This window comes from Physella acuta, unplaced genomic scaffold (genome assembly GCF_028476545.2).
Source record: "Physella acuta isolate Inbredline_101_S28 unplaced genomic scaffold, ASM2847654v3 ptg000616l, whole genome shotgun sequence".
In the NCBI taxonomy this organism is placed as follows: domain Eukaryota; kingdom Metazoa; phylum Mollusca; class Gastropoda; family Physidae; genus Physella; species Physella acuta.
In genome coordinates, this window is record NW_026732135.1 from 464,767 (window position 1) to 483,152 (window position 18,386).

The window sequence follows — 18,386 nt, forward strand, 5'->3', positions numbered from 1 at the left end:
TTTTGAGAAATCGGAAGTAGCGTAAATTACTACTTCAGGTCAACGGAAATTACTCAAAATTTAACAGAAGGTAGAGAATTAGATCTTTTACTCACATGTGAAATTTCATTTATCTATCTGAAATAGTACTCAAGTTATAGGCTTTTGAAAAATTCAATGTAGGAAAAGTACCACTTCCGGTTATCGGAAATCGCTCAAAAGTTGATACGGATCTACGATTTTGATAAAATACTTATATATGAAATTTCATGTCTATGTCTGTCTGTTTTCATAGTTGGAAGCTGCTTAGCAAAATTTCGAACACGTCAATGTCAAAGCCCGATCACAATGCAATATTCCATCAATATTGACTTAATTTGATGACTAAACTTTTTATAACTAAGTTAATAATTTCTAAAAAAAAAATGTAGGGGCTACTATTTGCGGCACTGTAAAGTACGATTTGACGCATTATTATACGCGCATTATCATTTTTATATGGTGCCTAACAATTTTCAGCCATGCAAATCTATAGTATTAACAAATTATAAAATACTTCCAATGCACAAAAAACGTTTCAATAACAAGCTTTTATGGAATAATGCATCAAAATGGAGACAATAAATGCCTTTCTTTAAATATATAAGAATAAATGCATTTACTTTTAGTTATTTAAATAGTAGTTCAGTATTAATTTTTTTTTAATCATTTATTTTCGATGGAAGCTGCCATTATTGTTGTAAAAAGAAAATGAATCAAGAGACGTCACTATAAGTAAAGTCATTCTTTTGAACTTTTCTCACTAAAGTGGTGTATCAATGAATATATTAATTAATTTATTAACGTCTTTAGATCAATTTGTGATTAACAGTTTGTTAAAAAAAATCGTTATTTTCTACAAAAGTATGTATTTTACAGATCTACGCATAGTGCCGATTCTTTAATTTAACCAAACATACAAACAAACAAACAAAACAAATAAATATACGAACTTGTAAACAAAGTAATGCATGAAAGGTTAGGGGTGGAGATCATTAAAAAATGCCATATTTTGTCTGTTGACGAAAGCATATCCCTTAACATGTAAGCTATTAATTTTTCTTGGTGTAACGGTGATAAAAAATCACATATTTCGACAGTTTTCACCGATTTACACATCAGTCCTTCATCACATCCGCAGGATAGAGGACTATACCGTTTGTATAAATATGTTATTCTGTTGTCGTGAAGGTTCTGTTGTGGCTGATCATACCATCTGTAGTAGCTTTGTAGCAGCACCATAGTATCCTCTCCGGTTAGAGTACCTGCACGTCAAATCGAGAGATTGGGGTTGCGCATGCGCAGAGGCGTAGCGATGGGGGGGGGGGGGCAGGGGGGTACATATGTCCTTGAGCGCCGGCCTTAGGGGGCGCCAAAATGGGTTGTAAAAACAAATTAAAATGTCATTTAGCTGCATTTTTGCATTTTTTGAGCGGGGGGGGGGGGTGCGAGTCGAAAATTTGCTCCCGAGGGGGGTGCCAAATTGAAAGTTTGTCCTCGGGCGCCGGGAAGGGTCGCTACGCCTCTGTGCATGGGTCATTATCCATCCTTTTGTTACCTACTGACATCCAGGCTATAAGTGGCTGTAACAACCGTTTAACATAATTTGACACAAACTTACCAATGAAGGGTCATCCGGAACATTATATTTACATAAGAATATTCGTGAAGCTTTAGTTCAGGTGACTGCTGTTTAATGTACATAAACAAATGTATAGGGTAGTTGTAATTGAAATCAAAACGCAATAGTTGCATATTTTTTTATGTTCAGATAATATATATATATATATATATATATATATATATATATATATATATATATACTTGTTTTAAAAGAATATTTATCCTGTCGATCCGAATTCTAGGTCTAGGAAATTACACGCCTGGAGCAATTATCCCCTAGTCAGTACCGTCTGCTCCCCACAAAAGTGTACAAAGCGGCTGTGTAAGATTCTGGCAGACTTAACCAAGTTGGGAAGATCAGCATGGGCAGTAATCATTGGAGGAGGAGAGGAATCTAGCAACCTGGTTTTTCAAATTGCGGGTTCGAATATGAGACCAGCAACCCTTATTTCGTTAAAAAAAAGCACATTATATAAACTTTAACAGAAATAGAACACAAATACGATGAAAATGGGAGCAGCTTTCTAAAAGAGAATATGAAAATACTTTTAATTTCACCAGTATAAGAAAAACATTTTTACCTGTGTTTTAATGAGTTCAGATCTATAATAATATAACCAAATAAGATTTCTTTGGGTAACAGGTGACGAATAAGGTTACATTTCTGCTTTGAAAAAAATATTCAGTATTTCTATTGAATCACCAATAGCCTTCGCCATTTAAAAAAATAAAAAAAAAAACGTATAAAAAACCTAACATTATTTTCAGATTTTAAAGTTCCCATTATCAACCTGATAGTCCATTGCACAAGTGAAGTAGAGTTAACCTTTTGTTTGACGTCGGCATATGAAGTGATATTGATATGCCGACTTGGTCAACACTATGCCCAGCCGCCTATACTTTCCCTAACGTGAATTAAGTACCCATCAGGGCTGTATGGTCTCCTTAACGTTCTACTAACTTGCACCCTGACTCAAACTCGAAGATTTCGGTTAGCAGTCTAGCGCTAGGCCAAGTCGTCATAAAGGGCTCATGAATTCTAACCCAGAATCCACAAGTTCGGGTAGTTGGCAGATAGTATTTGTAGAATAAAGGCTATTGAAACGTATTCAGAAAAAAATAGGCTAAATTTAAAGTCAGAACACCATGTGGCACATATCTGATTGACACGTTTTGCCTTAAACTTTAAGAGAAAATAGCCTAACCCCCCCCCCCCCCCTCCACACACATTATAAAATTATAAAGGAAGCAGAATAAAAGTAAAATAACTACTGCATTCGCCGTAACGTTTAACACTGCCAACAATTCTATTAAGGGCGGCTTATATATTATAAAACGTGTTATATCCATAGCATGTGTTTCTTGAAGCAAGAAATAACAGCATTATATTAAATATAGTTAATATCATTTATTATATTTTTCTGTAAAATTAAAGATTAATGTATTACTTTGTTCCTACACATTTTATTGAATAATATTGTACTTTACATTGTATTTTTTAAAAATGCATAGGCATACCTATTGGCAAGTAACAACTTATGAAATTAAAATATAAGTTTCTTGATCCTATCAATTCTTTTATCCTTTGACGTTGATTTTTAAAATACTGTTAAGGTTAATTTAAATTGAAAATAACGATAATTTAAAAAAAAAATCATGTTGTCTTTAACCACTGTTACTAGCATGAGCGTCGCATATGTTCGACCCGATGTAGTTGAGCATTGAAAAACTTCCTAGTTAAAAAGTTGTGTGGATCAAAACAAGGAAATGAGATCACAAACTTCCTAACACACGGGCCTAACGAATGTACGTTGATTCTATACAGTATCCTGGACAAAACAATTAATTTCCCTATTCACCCTTCCCTTTCTGTTTTTAAAAGACAAACAGTATAGATATGTTAACAAACACCGCACGTACATTTGCGAAACATGTGGGTCATAAAAAAGCAATACAAAGATAACGCTCAGTTAAACGGAAACACATTGTAAGAAACAAAATTTCAAGATAAAAAACAACAGATATACATCAATAGAAGTTGAAATAACGTAACAAATTATTTTTTTTTTCAATCTAGCTAAATCAAATCAAAGTAAATTTAGAATACACTTTATAAAACTCAAACTAAAGTTAAAGGTAATAAAACGAAATAAAACCATTAAGTTTAATAAAATATCTACCGAAAATACAAGAGGAATGGATTAAAAACTCCTTCAAAATAAAAATAACAACATCATGTGTTAATATGCATTCTCTCTTTATTTGTTATTATTTGTAATTCGTTTTTTTTTTTTAAAAACAATAAATTTAAAAAATGCTAAATTTCCGATAGCTAAAAAAAACTTTTCTGTAACCTACTAAAATGTCTTGTTATAACAGTCTACACTGAGTCTTTCAACTTAAAACTTGTGAGCTTTTAAAAAAAAAAATTAAAAAAATATTTAATATATTTTTATTCGTTTGCCATGTGCATCACACAATGATGATGTTTAAACTAAATCAACTAAATGCAAAGTTTGAAAAAAAAAACAGAAAAGTTAACGTGGACTATCATAACCTTTTATGATAAACATTGCATTTGTTAACTGTAAAAATAATTAACGGAAAATTTCTTTTTGTATACATTACTGGTGACAAAAATAAAAAAATAGCGTTGTAAAATGTATGATCCAAAATTTAAATAAAAAACATTTTTTTTCTTTCGATGATGCTGCTTTTACTCTTCTCTGACAATTTGTGTTTAGATGTTACTGAATACGTCTTTGCCATTTTTTTCCTGTTTGCCAACACCTTAGAGACTGTGGTTGCTGTGTTTTTTGTTCCATCGTTACTTCTTTCTAGATGATTCCTACAATATAAAAAAAAACATGTTTTTTTTTGGGGTTTTTTTTTGTTTGTTTTGGGAAATTGTAAGAAGACATAATAAATCAACATTAGTTTTGTAAAATATGTTTTTAGCACGATTAGTGCTACAGTGTTGCAAGACTGACAATATATATATATATATATATATATATATATATATATATATATATATATATATATATATATATATATATATATATATATATGTATTGCTCTATACAAACTTCCAAAATACCTCTTACCAAATTATTTCTTTCAGAAAATGCGCGAATATCAAGAAATGTACAAACGCGATGTTGTAAAACTTTAATTAAATATTCAAAAGTGGCTTATAGTATAAGCCTTATACTATTATTCCGCTTACCTGTCTGAAACTACTTTAAAACTATCGACAACGAGTTCTCACACATATTACCTGTACCTGCTCCCTTTGAATCAACACCTCCAATACATGTATAAAGGTTCACTTACCCACACATTTCAACCATGTCAGGACGGTGGCCAGCAGACTAACAAGGACAGATACCACAACGTAAATGATCCACCATCGAAACTCTTCAGGAACATCCGCTAAATAAGCTGTGGGTGGTTTCTCTGTTATAGATCAACAAAACGTAATTAGCTGTTTTGATATAATCTTTACCTACTTTATATATATATATATATATATATATATATATATATATATATATATATATATATATATATATATATATATATATATATATATATATATATACATACCTGTTCGATAACGAATTCTCTCCCATTACATCTGGCAGTTGGAATATATTTAATGCACATTTACTCAAAGTAAAATATATTTACAACAATTAAGGTGTCAAAACACGATGTTTTATCAGGATTATACATCTCGCAGATTAAAGATTCGGGGCAGAAAAGAAAGACGGCACGGTGAAAGGAGATTTTTTTTAAATAAGGACATTCATCATCTTTTTCTGTTCCTGACCTAGAAACATGGAACAGATGAAGTAGAGTTCATAAATTTAATTGTCCTCGTCATACGAGCTAATAGTTTGGTAAGCACTATGTCTATCCGCCATTACTTTTTATAACGTGAGTCAGGTACCCATCAGAGCTGGATTGCCTTAGTTATACTGACGTTAATACCCCGGTTTCGATGTCTTGACTATCGGGTAGCAGCTTCGCTCTCTACCGTTAGGCCACCCCATCCCCAATTAGTAAATTACCAATTTTGAACTCCTTGATTGGGGTTGTCTGCTTGGTTGGGTTCGAGGGCTCGCCAGACAGAAGCCCGGCGAACATCTCGGCATACACACTGTAGTCGCCGAAAGCAGTGATGTTCAAAGTCAGGGAACAGTTGAACGTATAGAGCAATGGGTTTTGTGAGGCGATCCTGTTGGACATTATAGCGTATTCGATGTAGGTGAACGTGGACTGCAAATAGACATAGCGGAAATAAAACTGTATTTGGAAAAATACTATTGAAGATATATATATATATATATATATATATATATATATATATATATATATATATAGATAGATAGATAGATATATATAGATATATATATGTATATAGATATATATATATATACATATAGATATATATATATAGATATATATATGTATATAGATATATATATATATGTATATATTCATATATATATGTATATAGATATATATATATGTATATTTATATATATATATATATATATATATATATATATATATATATATATATATATATATATATATATATATATATATATATATATATATATATATATGTGTATATATATATATATATATATATATATATACATATATATATATATATATATATATATATATATATATATATATATATATATATATATATATATATATATATATATATATGCATATAGGTGTGTGTGTGTGTGTGTTTAGTGTGTGCGAGTGTGCATGTAGTAACGAAGGTCTTAACAATGTGTCTCTATGTAAAGTAATTTTAAGTCTAATATTAGAAAATAAATTTCAATAATCCGCCCCGTGTAATGTTTCTGTTTATTTTGCAAATTAGTACCAATGGTCACCACCATCTCGTATTAATATTTGAAAAAACAAATAACATGTTGTTTTCTCTTTACTAGTCTTGATGATGTTTAGGTGGTATTTTGCGATGTTCTGAGCTATGTTTCAGTTACTGGACATGTCCCCCCCCCCCTTTATCCCTCTAGGTTAGTTTTTTGCTGTGTCAGTTACCAAAAATTCCTGCATGTTTAAATTATTAAAAAATAGCTCCATTTTTTGAGGGAGGCTATTGGAAACGTAACGATATAGTATATAGTTTTCTAAAGTCTCTGTTTGTAAAGTGCCCCCTTCGAACCTAACGGTCCTTGAGGCAAGTGAATCAGAGTTCACCTGTCTATGTAACCTCGGCATATTATGAGAGAATAGTATGTTCAGTCTTGCCACTCTCCATAACGTTAGTTCGGTACACTTCAAAGTCAGGTGGAATCAGGAGCGATCTATTGACTTAAACCGGGATTCGACCTCCTGACGTTTAAATAGCCTAGCGCTGTACCTCTAGACCACTTCGTCCTACAATTTTTATAAGAGTTATTGTAATGTATAAATGTCTTACCTCATCGGGACGCTTTAGGAACAAGTTACAAGATCCCATGGGGTAAACAGTCTTGGCAAAACAAACTAGTTTAACAGTGCCTGCTCCTAAATAGTCCATATCGACAGTATCTATGCACGTAGGGGTATCTGGCTTGACTGGGCGTGTTAAGATTGATTTAAAAAATATTATTGCAGAAGTTAACTTAGCATTGCTACACTTTTAACTATAATACTTTTTTGTCGAAGTGCGTCCATCAATCTGTAGCTAAGATAATTAAGTGCTTCGAAAAGAAGGAAATCTTTGCAATGGTACCATTGAATTACAGGAACAAAATTAAGATAACATATTATAATTGTAAAAAAAAAAATTTGAAAAAATGTGTAAATTTATTTTGTTTACATTCATTTATAACTGACCGAGAAAGTTGAAAATCTATAACAAATATTACAGGTAGTAATTTAGAAAGAAAATAACGGTTGTTTAACCTGAGTTTGATGTTGAATTCAATAACGATATGCTTTTCTTAGCGTTGGCTACTGCAAAGGCCGATTGGGTCTAGTCTTTGAATAGATTTATGGTAATGTGCTAACTATTGTGTTTGATATTATCAACATATATGCCTTATAGACATTTACATTGCACGTTATCTGAATTGTCCGTTGTATCAATAATTAATTAAGATAAGTAATAAAGAGATTTATAAACCTTAAATTGTCAGATTTCAAAAACCAGCATTTTGTTAGCATTGCCTCAAAACAATGTTATGGTTTTTTTTAAATACTATCAACAAATTTTGCCTAATAAACACTTACATTACACTTTGCAATATATATGAATTATGCATTGAATTCATTTATTTTTAGCTAATTAATACAGGTAATTAAAAGAGTTACGCACCGTAAATGTGCAGAATGCAAGACCCTACAATTATTGTCAAATTCTCATCATCATAACCACATCTCCACTCCGCCTCGTCGGTTGGATTATTCCTTTTGATTTTGAGAACCGTTAATGTAATTTTACCAGACGCTCTGGTAACCTCGACCCCTGGCATGGTTGTGTGGCAGGTGCTATTCTCACAGTGGCTGATGACGTTATCGTCCTTTTGCCAGGCAAGCGATTTTTGAGGAAACCTGTCATCATAGGTTAGCTGTAAGGGTTGTCCTTCTTCAAGCATGGGGCACCGTTCTTGAGCTTTAAAACATATTGAATATTTGTGAATGTAATTTAGAGAAAAAACATCAATGAGCTTTAAAACGTACGGAAGATTTGTGAATGTAATGGAGAAAAAAACATCTCTTGAGCTTTAAAACGTACGGAAGATTTGTGAATGTAATGGAGAAAAAAAACATTTTCAGCTTTAAAACATACGGAAGATTTGTGAATGTTTTGAGAAAAAAACATCTTTTGAGCTTTAAAACGTACGGAAGATTTGTGAATGTAATGGAGAAAAAAACATCTCTTGAGCTTTAAAACGTACGGAAGATTTGTGAATGTAATGGAGAAAAAAAACATTTTCAGCTTTAAAACATACGGAAGATTTGTAAATGTTTTGAGAAAAAAACATCTCTTGAGCTTTAAAACGTACGGAAGATTTGTGAATGTATTGGAGAAAAAAACATCTCAGGTGCTTTAAAACGTACGGAAGATTTGTGAATGTATTGGAGAAAATAAACATCCCTTGAGCTTTAAAACGTACGGAAGATTTGTGAATGTATTGGAGAAAAAAACATCTCTTGAGCTTTAAAACGTACGGAAGATTTGTGAATGTATTGGAGAAAAAAACATCTCTTGAGCTTTAAAACGTACGGAAGATTTGTGAATGTATTGGAGAAAAAAACATCTCTTGAGCTTTAAAACGTACGGAAGATTTGTGAATGTATTGGAGAAAAAAACATCTCTTAAACTTTAAAACGTAAGGAAGATTTGTGAATGTATTGGAGAAAAAAACATCTCTTAAACTTTAAAACGTACGGAAGATTTGTGAATGTATTGGAGAAAAAAAACATCCCTTGAGCTTTAAAACGTACGGAAGATTTGTGAATGTATTGGAGAAAAAAACATCTCTTGAGCTTTAAAACGTACGGAAGATTTGTGAATGTATTGGAGAAAAAAACATCTCTTAAACTTTAAAACGTAAGGAAGATTTGTGAATGTAATGGAGAAAAAAACATCTCTTGAGCTTTAAAACGTACGGAAGATTTGTGAATGTATTGGAGAAAAAACATCTCTTGAGCTTTAAAACGTACGGAAGATTTGTGAATGTATTGGAGAAAAAAACATCTCAGGTGCTTTAAAACGTACGGAAGATTTGTGAATGTATTGGAGAAAAAAACATCTCTTGAGCTTTAAAACGTACGGAAGATTTGTGAATGTAATGGAGAAAAAAACATCTCTTGAGCTTTAAAACGTACGGAAGATTTGTGAATGTATTGGAGAAAAAAACATCTCTTAAACTTTAAAACGTAAGGAAGATTTGTGAATGTAATGGAGAAAAAAACATCTCTTGAGCTTTAAAACGTACGGAAGATTTGTGAATGTATTGGAGAAAAAAACATCTCTTGAGCTTTAAAACGTACGGAAGATTTGTGAATGTATTGGAGAAAAAAACATCTCTTAAACTTTAAAACGTAAGGAAGATTTGTGAATGTAATGGAGAAAAAAACATCTCTTGAGCTTTAAAACGTACGGAAGATTTGTGAATGTATTGGAGAAAAAAACATCTCTTGAGCTTTAAAACGTACGGAAGATTTGTGAATGTATTGGAGAAAAAAACATCTCAGGTGCTTTAAAACGTACGGAAGATTTGTGAATGTATTGGAGAAAAAAACATCTCTTGAGCTTTAAAACGTACGGAAGATTTGTGAATGTATTGGAGAAAAAAAACATCCCTTGAGCTTTAAAACGTACGGAAGATTTGTGAATGTATTGGAGAAAAAAACATCTCTTGAGCTTTAAAACGTACGGAAGATTTGTGAATGTATTGGAGAAAAAAACATCTCTTGAGCTTTAAAACGTACGGAAGATTTGTGAATGTATTGGAGAAAAAAACATCTCTTGAGCTTTAAAACGTACAGAAGATTTGTGAATGTATTGGAGAAAAAAACATCTCTTGAGCTTTAAAACGTACGGAAGATTTGTGAATGTATTGGAGAAAAAAAACATAACTTGAGCTTTAAAACGTACAGAAAAGTTTTTGAATGTAATATATATATATATATATATATATATATATATATATATATATATATATATATATATATATATATATATATATATATAAATGAATGTAATGGGGAAAAGTACATCTCTTGAGCTATAAAACGTGTGGAAGATTCGTGAATATAATGAAGACAGCGAATAGAATGAACAAAGTCCTGATGTTTGAAGTTGAGTGACAACGTATTATATGCTGGTCTATGTATACAATAAGCCTGCTGAGTATTTCATTTTTTCTAGGCGAATCTGTTTTCTCGCCAGGCGAAATCCAGATATAATTACAGTGTATTCGGGTTTTACCAAGAAAATGATTCTTATCGGCACTCTTAGTAGTTTTACAATGATCTGATAAATTTATATATCATGTTCGTGCCTAAGACACAGGGGGTAGATGAAGTAGAGTTTATCAGTTTCATAGACCGCGGTAAATAAAGGCATAGTGTGGTCAGCATTATGTCCAGCCGCCTTCTTTTCTTCAACGTGAGTTAAGTACCCATCGGAGCTAGGTGGACTCAGGAACGTTCTACTGCCACATTCTCGATTTGAACTCGACACTTTTCGTTTAGTATTTTAGCGCTCTACGGCTGAGCGCTACCGTCCCATGTGTGGTCTGGTATGAATAGGTTATCTGTAGAGCTGTGTAATGAATAGGTTATCTGTATCTGTAGAGCTGTGTAATGAATAGGTTATCTGTAGAGCTGTGTAATGAATAGGTTATCTGTAGAACGTGTAATGAATAGGTTATCTGTAGAGCTGTGTAATGAATAGGTTATCTGTAGAGCTGTGTAATGAATAGGTTATCTGTAGTGCTGTGTCATGAATAGGTTATCTGTAGAGCTGTGTAATGAATAGGTTATCTGTAGAGCTGTGTAATGAATAGGTTATCTGTAGAGCTGTGTAATGAATAGGTTATCTGTAGAACGTGTAATGAATAGGTTATCTGTAGAGCTGTGTAATGAATAGGTTATCTGTAGAGCTGTGTAATGAATAGGTTATCTGTAGAGCTGTGTCATGAATAGGTTATCTGTAGAGCTGTGTCATGAATAGGTTATCTGTAGAGCTGTGTAATGAATAGGTTATCTGTAGAGCTGTGTAATGAATAGGTTATCTGTAGAACGTGTAATGAATAGGTTATCTGTAGAGCTGTGTAATGAATAGGTTATCTGTAGAGCTGTGTAATGAATAGGTTATCTGTAGAGCTGTGTCATGAATAGGTTATCTGTAGAGCTGTGTCATGAATAGGTTATCTGTAGAGCTGTGTAATGAATAGGTTATCTGTAGAGCTGTGTAATGAATATGTTATCTGTAGAGCTGTGTAATGAATAGGTTATCTGCAGAGCTGTGTAATGAATAGGTTATCTGTAAAGCTGTGTAAACCGGTAGATAGCGAGCTTGATAACTTGAAAGTCACGATTAATGTACCCAGTCTCCAGATATTGGGCCGCCTGTTTAACAAATCACCCAGAACGTATATGACGTGTGGTGCGATACAGTGGGTTAGTCAGCAGAAGCCTGGTGGAATCGATTTTATGTTTCTAGCGTTCGCTAACACGGGTAATAGAAAAGCTCGATTATAAACTTTGTTTTTATCACAGCAAATATACATGTTATAAATCTTTAATCGTAATGTACTGAGCCGGATACATGTTTTATTAATAGCGATACTGAAAAGCGAGAAACAGTAGGATTTTGGTAAGGGGTATCTTTGGATTATTGTTTGGGTTAACGTTTTTATGTATCTTACTTATACAAGCATTATAAACGAAAGAACGGCATATGCAGCATGCATACATTCTTAAGAATAGTACCCACTCGAATCTTTATTTGTTCTCATTATGACAATCACATTTCTGATCTTACTCGGAATGGTTTGTTGAATTTCGTATACATTATCTACTGTAAACCATAGTTTTTGTCAAGAACGATTGTTAGAGAGAATTAATATTTACCGATGAGTAGTAAAAACATTATAAAAGTAGCAATTTAAAAAAAGGGATTAGCAAAACCTACAAACGCAACCAATATATAAACATTGATTACGCTATTTATACGTCAGGGAGTGACAAAGAAAATATAGTACATGCAGAAGCAGAGGCGTAGAGATGAGGGGGGGGGGGGCTGGGGGACGGACATATGTCCCCGGGCGCCGACCTTAGTGGGCGCCAAAATGGGTTGTAAAAACAAATTAAAATGTCATTTTTGCTGCATTTTTGCAGTTTGAGGAGGGGGATGCAAATCGAAAGTTGAAAGAGGGAGGGGGGGGGGGGGGGGGGCTGCCAATCGAAAATTTGAAATGGGGGGGGGGGTGCGAACTGAAAATTTGCTCCCGAGGGGGGGGGGGGAGCCAAATTGAAAGTTTGTCCCCTGGCGCCGGGAAGGGTCGCTACGCCTCTGTGCAGTAGACCTATATTCATTGATGGTGTTACAGTTGCACTGATGTTTTTTTTTTTTTACATTTGTAACGCTGAAACTTTCCGGAATAATAATTATTGCTAATCGTAATGCTATCCGTATTCTTTTTTTTTCTTAAATCAAAGAAATGTTTTAGCAGGGTAATCTCAAAGTCATAGGACCGAGTGGTCTAGTGGTCGAGAGCTGGACTGCAAACCCGTAAGTCTTGAGTTCGAATCCGGGTTCAAATCAGTAGACCGTCCCTAAGTCCACCCAACTCTGATGGGTACCTAATTCTCGTTAGGGAATGTAAAGGCGGCTGGGCATAGTGCTGACCACAATATCTCTTCATATGTCGAGGTCACAGAAACAAGTGAAATCTATTTCGCTTGTGCTATAGACCGTCAGGTTTGAAAGGGGACTTTACTTTTAACTTTTAATCTCAAAGTCATTACTCCGGAAAGGTGAAGGGGTCATCTATAAAAGACTTCGCGCTTTTTTGACGATTTTGGCCTCCCCCCCCCCCCCCCCCCTTCCTCCGTCACACATCGTCACAAAAAGCCAGACCCCCCCCTAAATGACGTCACACCTCAGCCTACAACCCCCATCAAAATTGCAGTTGTATTTTTTTTTAAACATCGATATTTTTCCAAAATCTTGTCTGAACTCTGTCGAAATAGAGTATGTTAATCAATTCCTTTTACGATGTATTAAAACAGTTATCAAAAACGCAAAATAACGTCTAAAATTTCTTTTCTAGCATTGCTTTTTTTTAAAGGCAAAAGTGTGACGTCGCACCATCTGAACCCCTCCCCCCCCCCCCCATCTCCCTCATCACACACCGTCACGAAATTATAGACCCCCACCCGACCCCGAAGCAGTAAAATAATTAATACACATTAGAAAAATACAGTAGAGTCTTTTACTCCCTTCCTGAATTCACCGCAGGTACTGCAAACCTTATTTTATTTGGGACCATCTATTGTTAACACTGAACGCTTACACATTTAAATAGATTGATGTTAGTTGCATGTAAATAATATGTTGCTATTCATTTTACCTTGTAATATTGTTTAGTGAATTTGATCATTATTGCTGCTATCAAACAATCGTTTTATTTATTTTTTTACATTATAAGTTATCATGTTTACAAACTGTTGAAATTCTTCAGAAAGTTTTTTTTTGTTAAAAAAAGAACACAATTACTTCAGCTGACTTCAATGGTTATAAATAGATATAGATCTATAAATATCTATTAAATGTTGCTAATTTGGTTAATTTATTTTTAAATGAATTTAAAACATTAATTTAGAACACTATTTTTATTTCAACGGTGAAGTAAACTACGGTTTACAATACTTTATTTTATAATGCATCTAATAAACATTAGCTGATATTACTGTTAATTTAAAGTAATATATACAAGTCTTACCTGAGTAGGATATTAGAAGTAGCATGATGAAAAAATACATGATGAAAACTAAAATATCAAACTCAATAGGATGAACATGAAATCGACGAAGCTGCTTGCTGTGTTGATACAGCGTACGTAAGTTCCTTTCATCGACGGTGCTAAATAGTGCAACACCATGTTTGCATCGTGCGCAACTTGAAAAAAATAAAAATGTGTTTGGAATTTGAAATTTAGAAGAGTGGGCAGAGTTTCTTCCAGACATCTATTCGACCCAGTCTCTCCCTAAAACGTTAGGGCCACCCCCCCCAGCACACTCTCCCCCCACCCCCGAATAAAAAGTATGGAAGAAACACTTAGTGTGGGAGAATGTATGGGAACTAAATTGAAACAAATAAAAAAAATCTGTTGATTTTAGGATTGTAAATGCTTTTAAATATATATATATATATATATATATATATATATATATATATATATATATATATATATATATATACACACACTTGCATTCTTTAAGACATTTTTGTGCGCTAAAATATTTAAAACAGCTCGTAAGCGATCATAGCTTTTCTTTTTACATTTTTACGTTATTATTTTTTGTGCATTTTACTGATACGGAAAAACATATTTTTGCAATCTTGTCCGTATGTCAGTGTGTGTGTGTGTGTGTGTGTGTGTCTGTCTGTCTGTGTGTAAACACGATAACTTGAGTACCGTTACAGCTAGGTTGATGAAATCTCATATATAAGTATTTTATCAAAATCGTAGATCCGTATCAACTTTTGAGCGATTTTCGATAACCGGAACTGGCACTTTTTTTACTTTGTATTTTTCAAAAGCCTATAACTTGAGTACTTTTTAGGATAGATAAAATTTCACATGTAAGTAAAAGATCTAAATCTCTACCTTATATCAAATATTGAGTAATTTCCGTTGACCGGAAGTACTAACTTACGCTATTTCCGATTTCTCAGAAAACGCTTGTAAATTCATAACGTACTAATAATATTTCGCACTGTTATGCACATTTTGTTTTGGCGTTTGCTTGGTGCGCAATTCGTTTTTCTATGAGATTCTATTATATTTTTAAAAGTTTAAGTAATTAAAAATCATGTCTATATTCAATTCCAAGTTATATAAGAATTTTTGAGAATGTTTATGGGAGATCGCTCCCGGTTTATTAAAATGTTGTAATGCTTAGGTTAATTGTAACGCTTTATTCTCGTCATTCGATTAAAAATAGGTATATATATATACAGTGGCGTAGCGAGGTCGGGTGTCACCCGGTGCGGCACTCAATGGTGTCACCCCCCCCCCCCCCCCCCCCAGAGGAGTAGCGACCCTTCCCGGGGACAAGCTTTCAAGTTTTCGATTTGCACCCCCCTCAAACTTTCGATTTGCACCCCCCCCCTCAAGTTTTCGATTTGCACCCCCTCCCCCCTCAAACTTTCGATTTGCACCCCCCTCAAGTTTTTCTATATATATTTTGCTATTTTTTGCCTTGGTGTCACCCCCCCTAAATGGTGTCACCCGGTGCGGTCCGCACCCCCGCCCCCCCCCCTCGCTACGCCCCTGGCTCTATACACTGCCCTTTGGGAGAATTGATATCTAAATTTTGAAATTATTCAACGAGTTCAAAGGTGGCTATAATAATATTAAGAACAAAATTATGTCTTTTCATTTTATATTTCTGTCATAGTTAGGTAAGCAACAGGTGTACATAAATATCGCCTTATTCTCTCCTGGCCAGTAGATTAAAAATTAATATTTTTTTCAAATTTTCTATGGACATTTACTTGATGACAAATTGAAGCTTGCAATTTGTGTTAGAATTTGTTTCCAATTTTTATTTTATTTCTCCAAAAACAGACGCCACTAATCCCCCCCCCCCAAGCCGCTCCACTATATACTACTCAGGTCCACACCATAAGTGGTTTGGAAAATATTTACAGTAAATAATTTGGTTAGGCTGGGGAAAATATTTAGGGGAGATAATAGCAAATTAAAGAGTCAAAATGAATGAAAATAAAGATCTTAATAATACACATCTAAACCTAAAATCAAAAATTTATTTATTACCCTTTGACAAAGCATTTTAATAGATTTAGCTGAAGATTTACTCTAAAGGCTAATATTTGATACTGCATTTTAAGTAGTTAATTTAATTTAAAGATAAACACACTAGGTTTTTGTTAAATTAAGTTTGGCCACTACTGAGCAATTACATTTATTCTGAGCTGTCGTATTTACTCTAAAAAGAAAATTTTGGATCCCTTTTAAAAAGGGACAATAAAATAAAAACGTCAATATAGGGTATGTAAGATTACCAATGTTCTACAAACAACGGGGACAACCTACAGATATATATTACCTTTGATGTTGTTCCACAGTAGCAGTTAGATTATTTACGTCTTTCTAAGACCGTGCCCGATCTATCCCCATTTGCTGACTTTACAATCTCTGTCAATCGGCTGTTGCTTTGTGGCTTGTCACTGGACATTGTTGGACATTTTGTTTGGCCATCCTAACTTAAGTATTTGTCGAAGTCATCTATTTGTGATCGACCGTTGACTTTTTATTTGACTAGATAACCCTCTAATCTCCGAGTCAAATGCAGTAATGTCTTATGACTGGGAGATAGTGAGCGTTACCAAGTCAAATAGGTAGTCTCATGGTAGTTAAACAATAATAAACAACTCATATGAACCAACTACATTACACTTAAAGGAAATAAGTAACACTAGAACACTAATACACAAACAATAGATTACAAAGACATTAACTTAATAACCCAAGATACTACACACAACTAGCATGGACTAGTTTTGATTTCGTTAGCTTTTCCCGTTTTTGCCCACGTCTGAAAGGGCAGATGAAGTAGAGTTTATCTGTTTCAATGACCTCAATATACTACGGACAACACTATGCACCTCTGTCTTCATTTCCGTAACGTAATGCAGGCATACATTACAGCTGGGTGAACTCATAGATTTTCTGGTTAGCGCTATATATTTATATATAAATATAACTACGTGTGCAAGTTACCAATGAATGGCAATAATGTTTATTAACTAACTAAAACTAAAGAAAACGTGCAAAGACAATTAATATAGACAAAATATAAAAGGAAAGGTATAAGTAAAATAATATCAACGACTTAATTTTCGCTACCAATATTGAATTCAAGTACTGAACAATCCGGATTTTTTAAATAGTTAATTATATATTAATTTAAAATATTCTAAATTGAAAATCATAACATATAGTGGAAAAACAAACTTATGTGTCTTATTTTACAAGGTTAATTCTTTATCTACTAATCTAGGGAGGGACAGTTCTCAAAATTTAAACAATCATCAAATAGATCAAGAGTGGCTATAATAATAGTTACTGATAGACATTATAGCTGAAATTTATACATCTAATGATGTACTTTGGCAAGAAAATATTACTTTAGAAGTGAAAAGTACAAACCACCTCATGAATACCAATAAAGCGGGAGTGATTTCCCCTAAAAGTTATCGAATATTCTTAGATGGGGATGGCAACAACAGTGCAATAAATAGATAAGCTTACGAAAACAGAAAATGCAAGGGACTAGCTTGCAGGCTAAATGGATTGGTAAATGTATGCAATGTATAGTTTGATTGCACATATCTTACGCTGGCGGAAAATAAGTTATCTGTCATTCTGTTATCTCCCTGTCTTTTGACTAGGCGTGAAAAAAAAACTACAGGGAGGTAATGTAAATTTAATAGTAAAAACAACGAGAATAAGAATCGATTTTATACTCTTCAACTTTAAATATATAGTTTCGTTCCTATTATACGAAATGCAGTTTTAATTTCATTTTTTATATATATTTTTAATTTTTTTTTCTAAAATTAGATATAAAGTGTTTAAATCGTTGTTGTATTTTAAATCCTAACGGACTAGTTTTATGCTATTTTTAGTTTTGCCTTTATTGAGAAATACCTTTTATTATTACGACTTTACACAAATTAACAATAATAAAGAACTGTAAGATTTGATAATAAAATAAACAATTGGTGTTCATGTCTGTTATCTGTGACTTAATATAACATATATGATACGAGCTAACTTATGTAAGTGGCTTTGTAAATGTATGTAGTGTACACACTATGTTGATTTCATGTCGTGTTCAGCAAGGCAATACTTTACCTTACATAACGTAATTTAAGGGAAAAACAATAAATAAAGAAAACTACGGATGCAAGTTATTAATCAATGACAAAAAGTTTA

General features: G+C 33.2%; 1 protein-coding gene across 1 annotated transcript; it reads right to left on the minus strand.

The window, feature by feature from the left end:
* Positions 1-4,368: 4,368 nt before the first annotated feature.
* Positions 4,369-14,261, minus strand: LOC131947941 (uncharacterized). Its single transcript, XM_059309354.1, has 6 exons — positions 14,142-14,261; positions 7,997-8,293; positions 7,118-7,254; positions 5,718-5,925; positions 4,978-5,100; positions 4,369-4,489 (listed from the first exon to the last, which is right to left on the minus strand). Exons 1-6 carry the CDS (start codon positions 14,179-14,181, stop codon positions 4,479-4,481), a joined length of 816 nt encoding a protein of 271 aa, XP_059165337.1. The 5' UTR covers positions 14,182-14,261; the 3' UTR covers positions 4,369-4,478.
* Positions 14,262-18,386: the final 4,125 nt, after the last annotated feature.

What these genes read in the sequence shown, in the direction of transcription:
- LOC131947941 (XM_059309354.1), bottom strand. Translation starts at nt 14,181, where the DNA reads ATGTATTTTTTCATCATGCTACTTCTAATATCCTACTCAG. An exon ending in ACTTCTAATATCCTACTCAG is followed by an intron (nt 8,294 to 14,141) that starts GTAAGACTTGTA and finishes TATGTTTTAAAG; the next exon opens with CTCAAGAACGGTGCCCCATG. An exon ending in TTGCATTCTGCACATTTACG is followed by an intron (nt 7,255 to 7,996) that starts GTGCGTAACTCT and finishes TAACACGCCCAG; the next exon opens with TCAAGCCAGATACCCCTACG.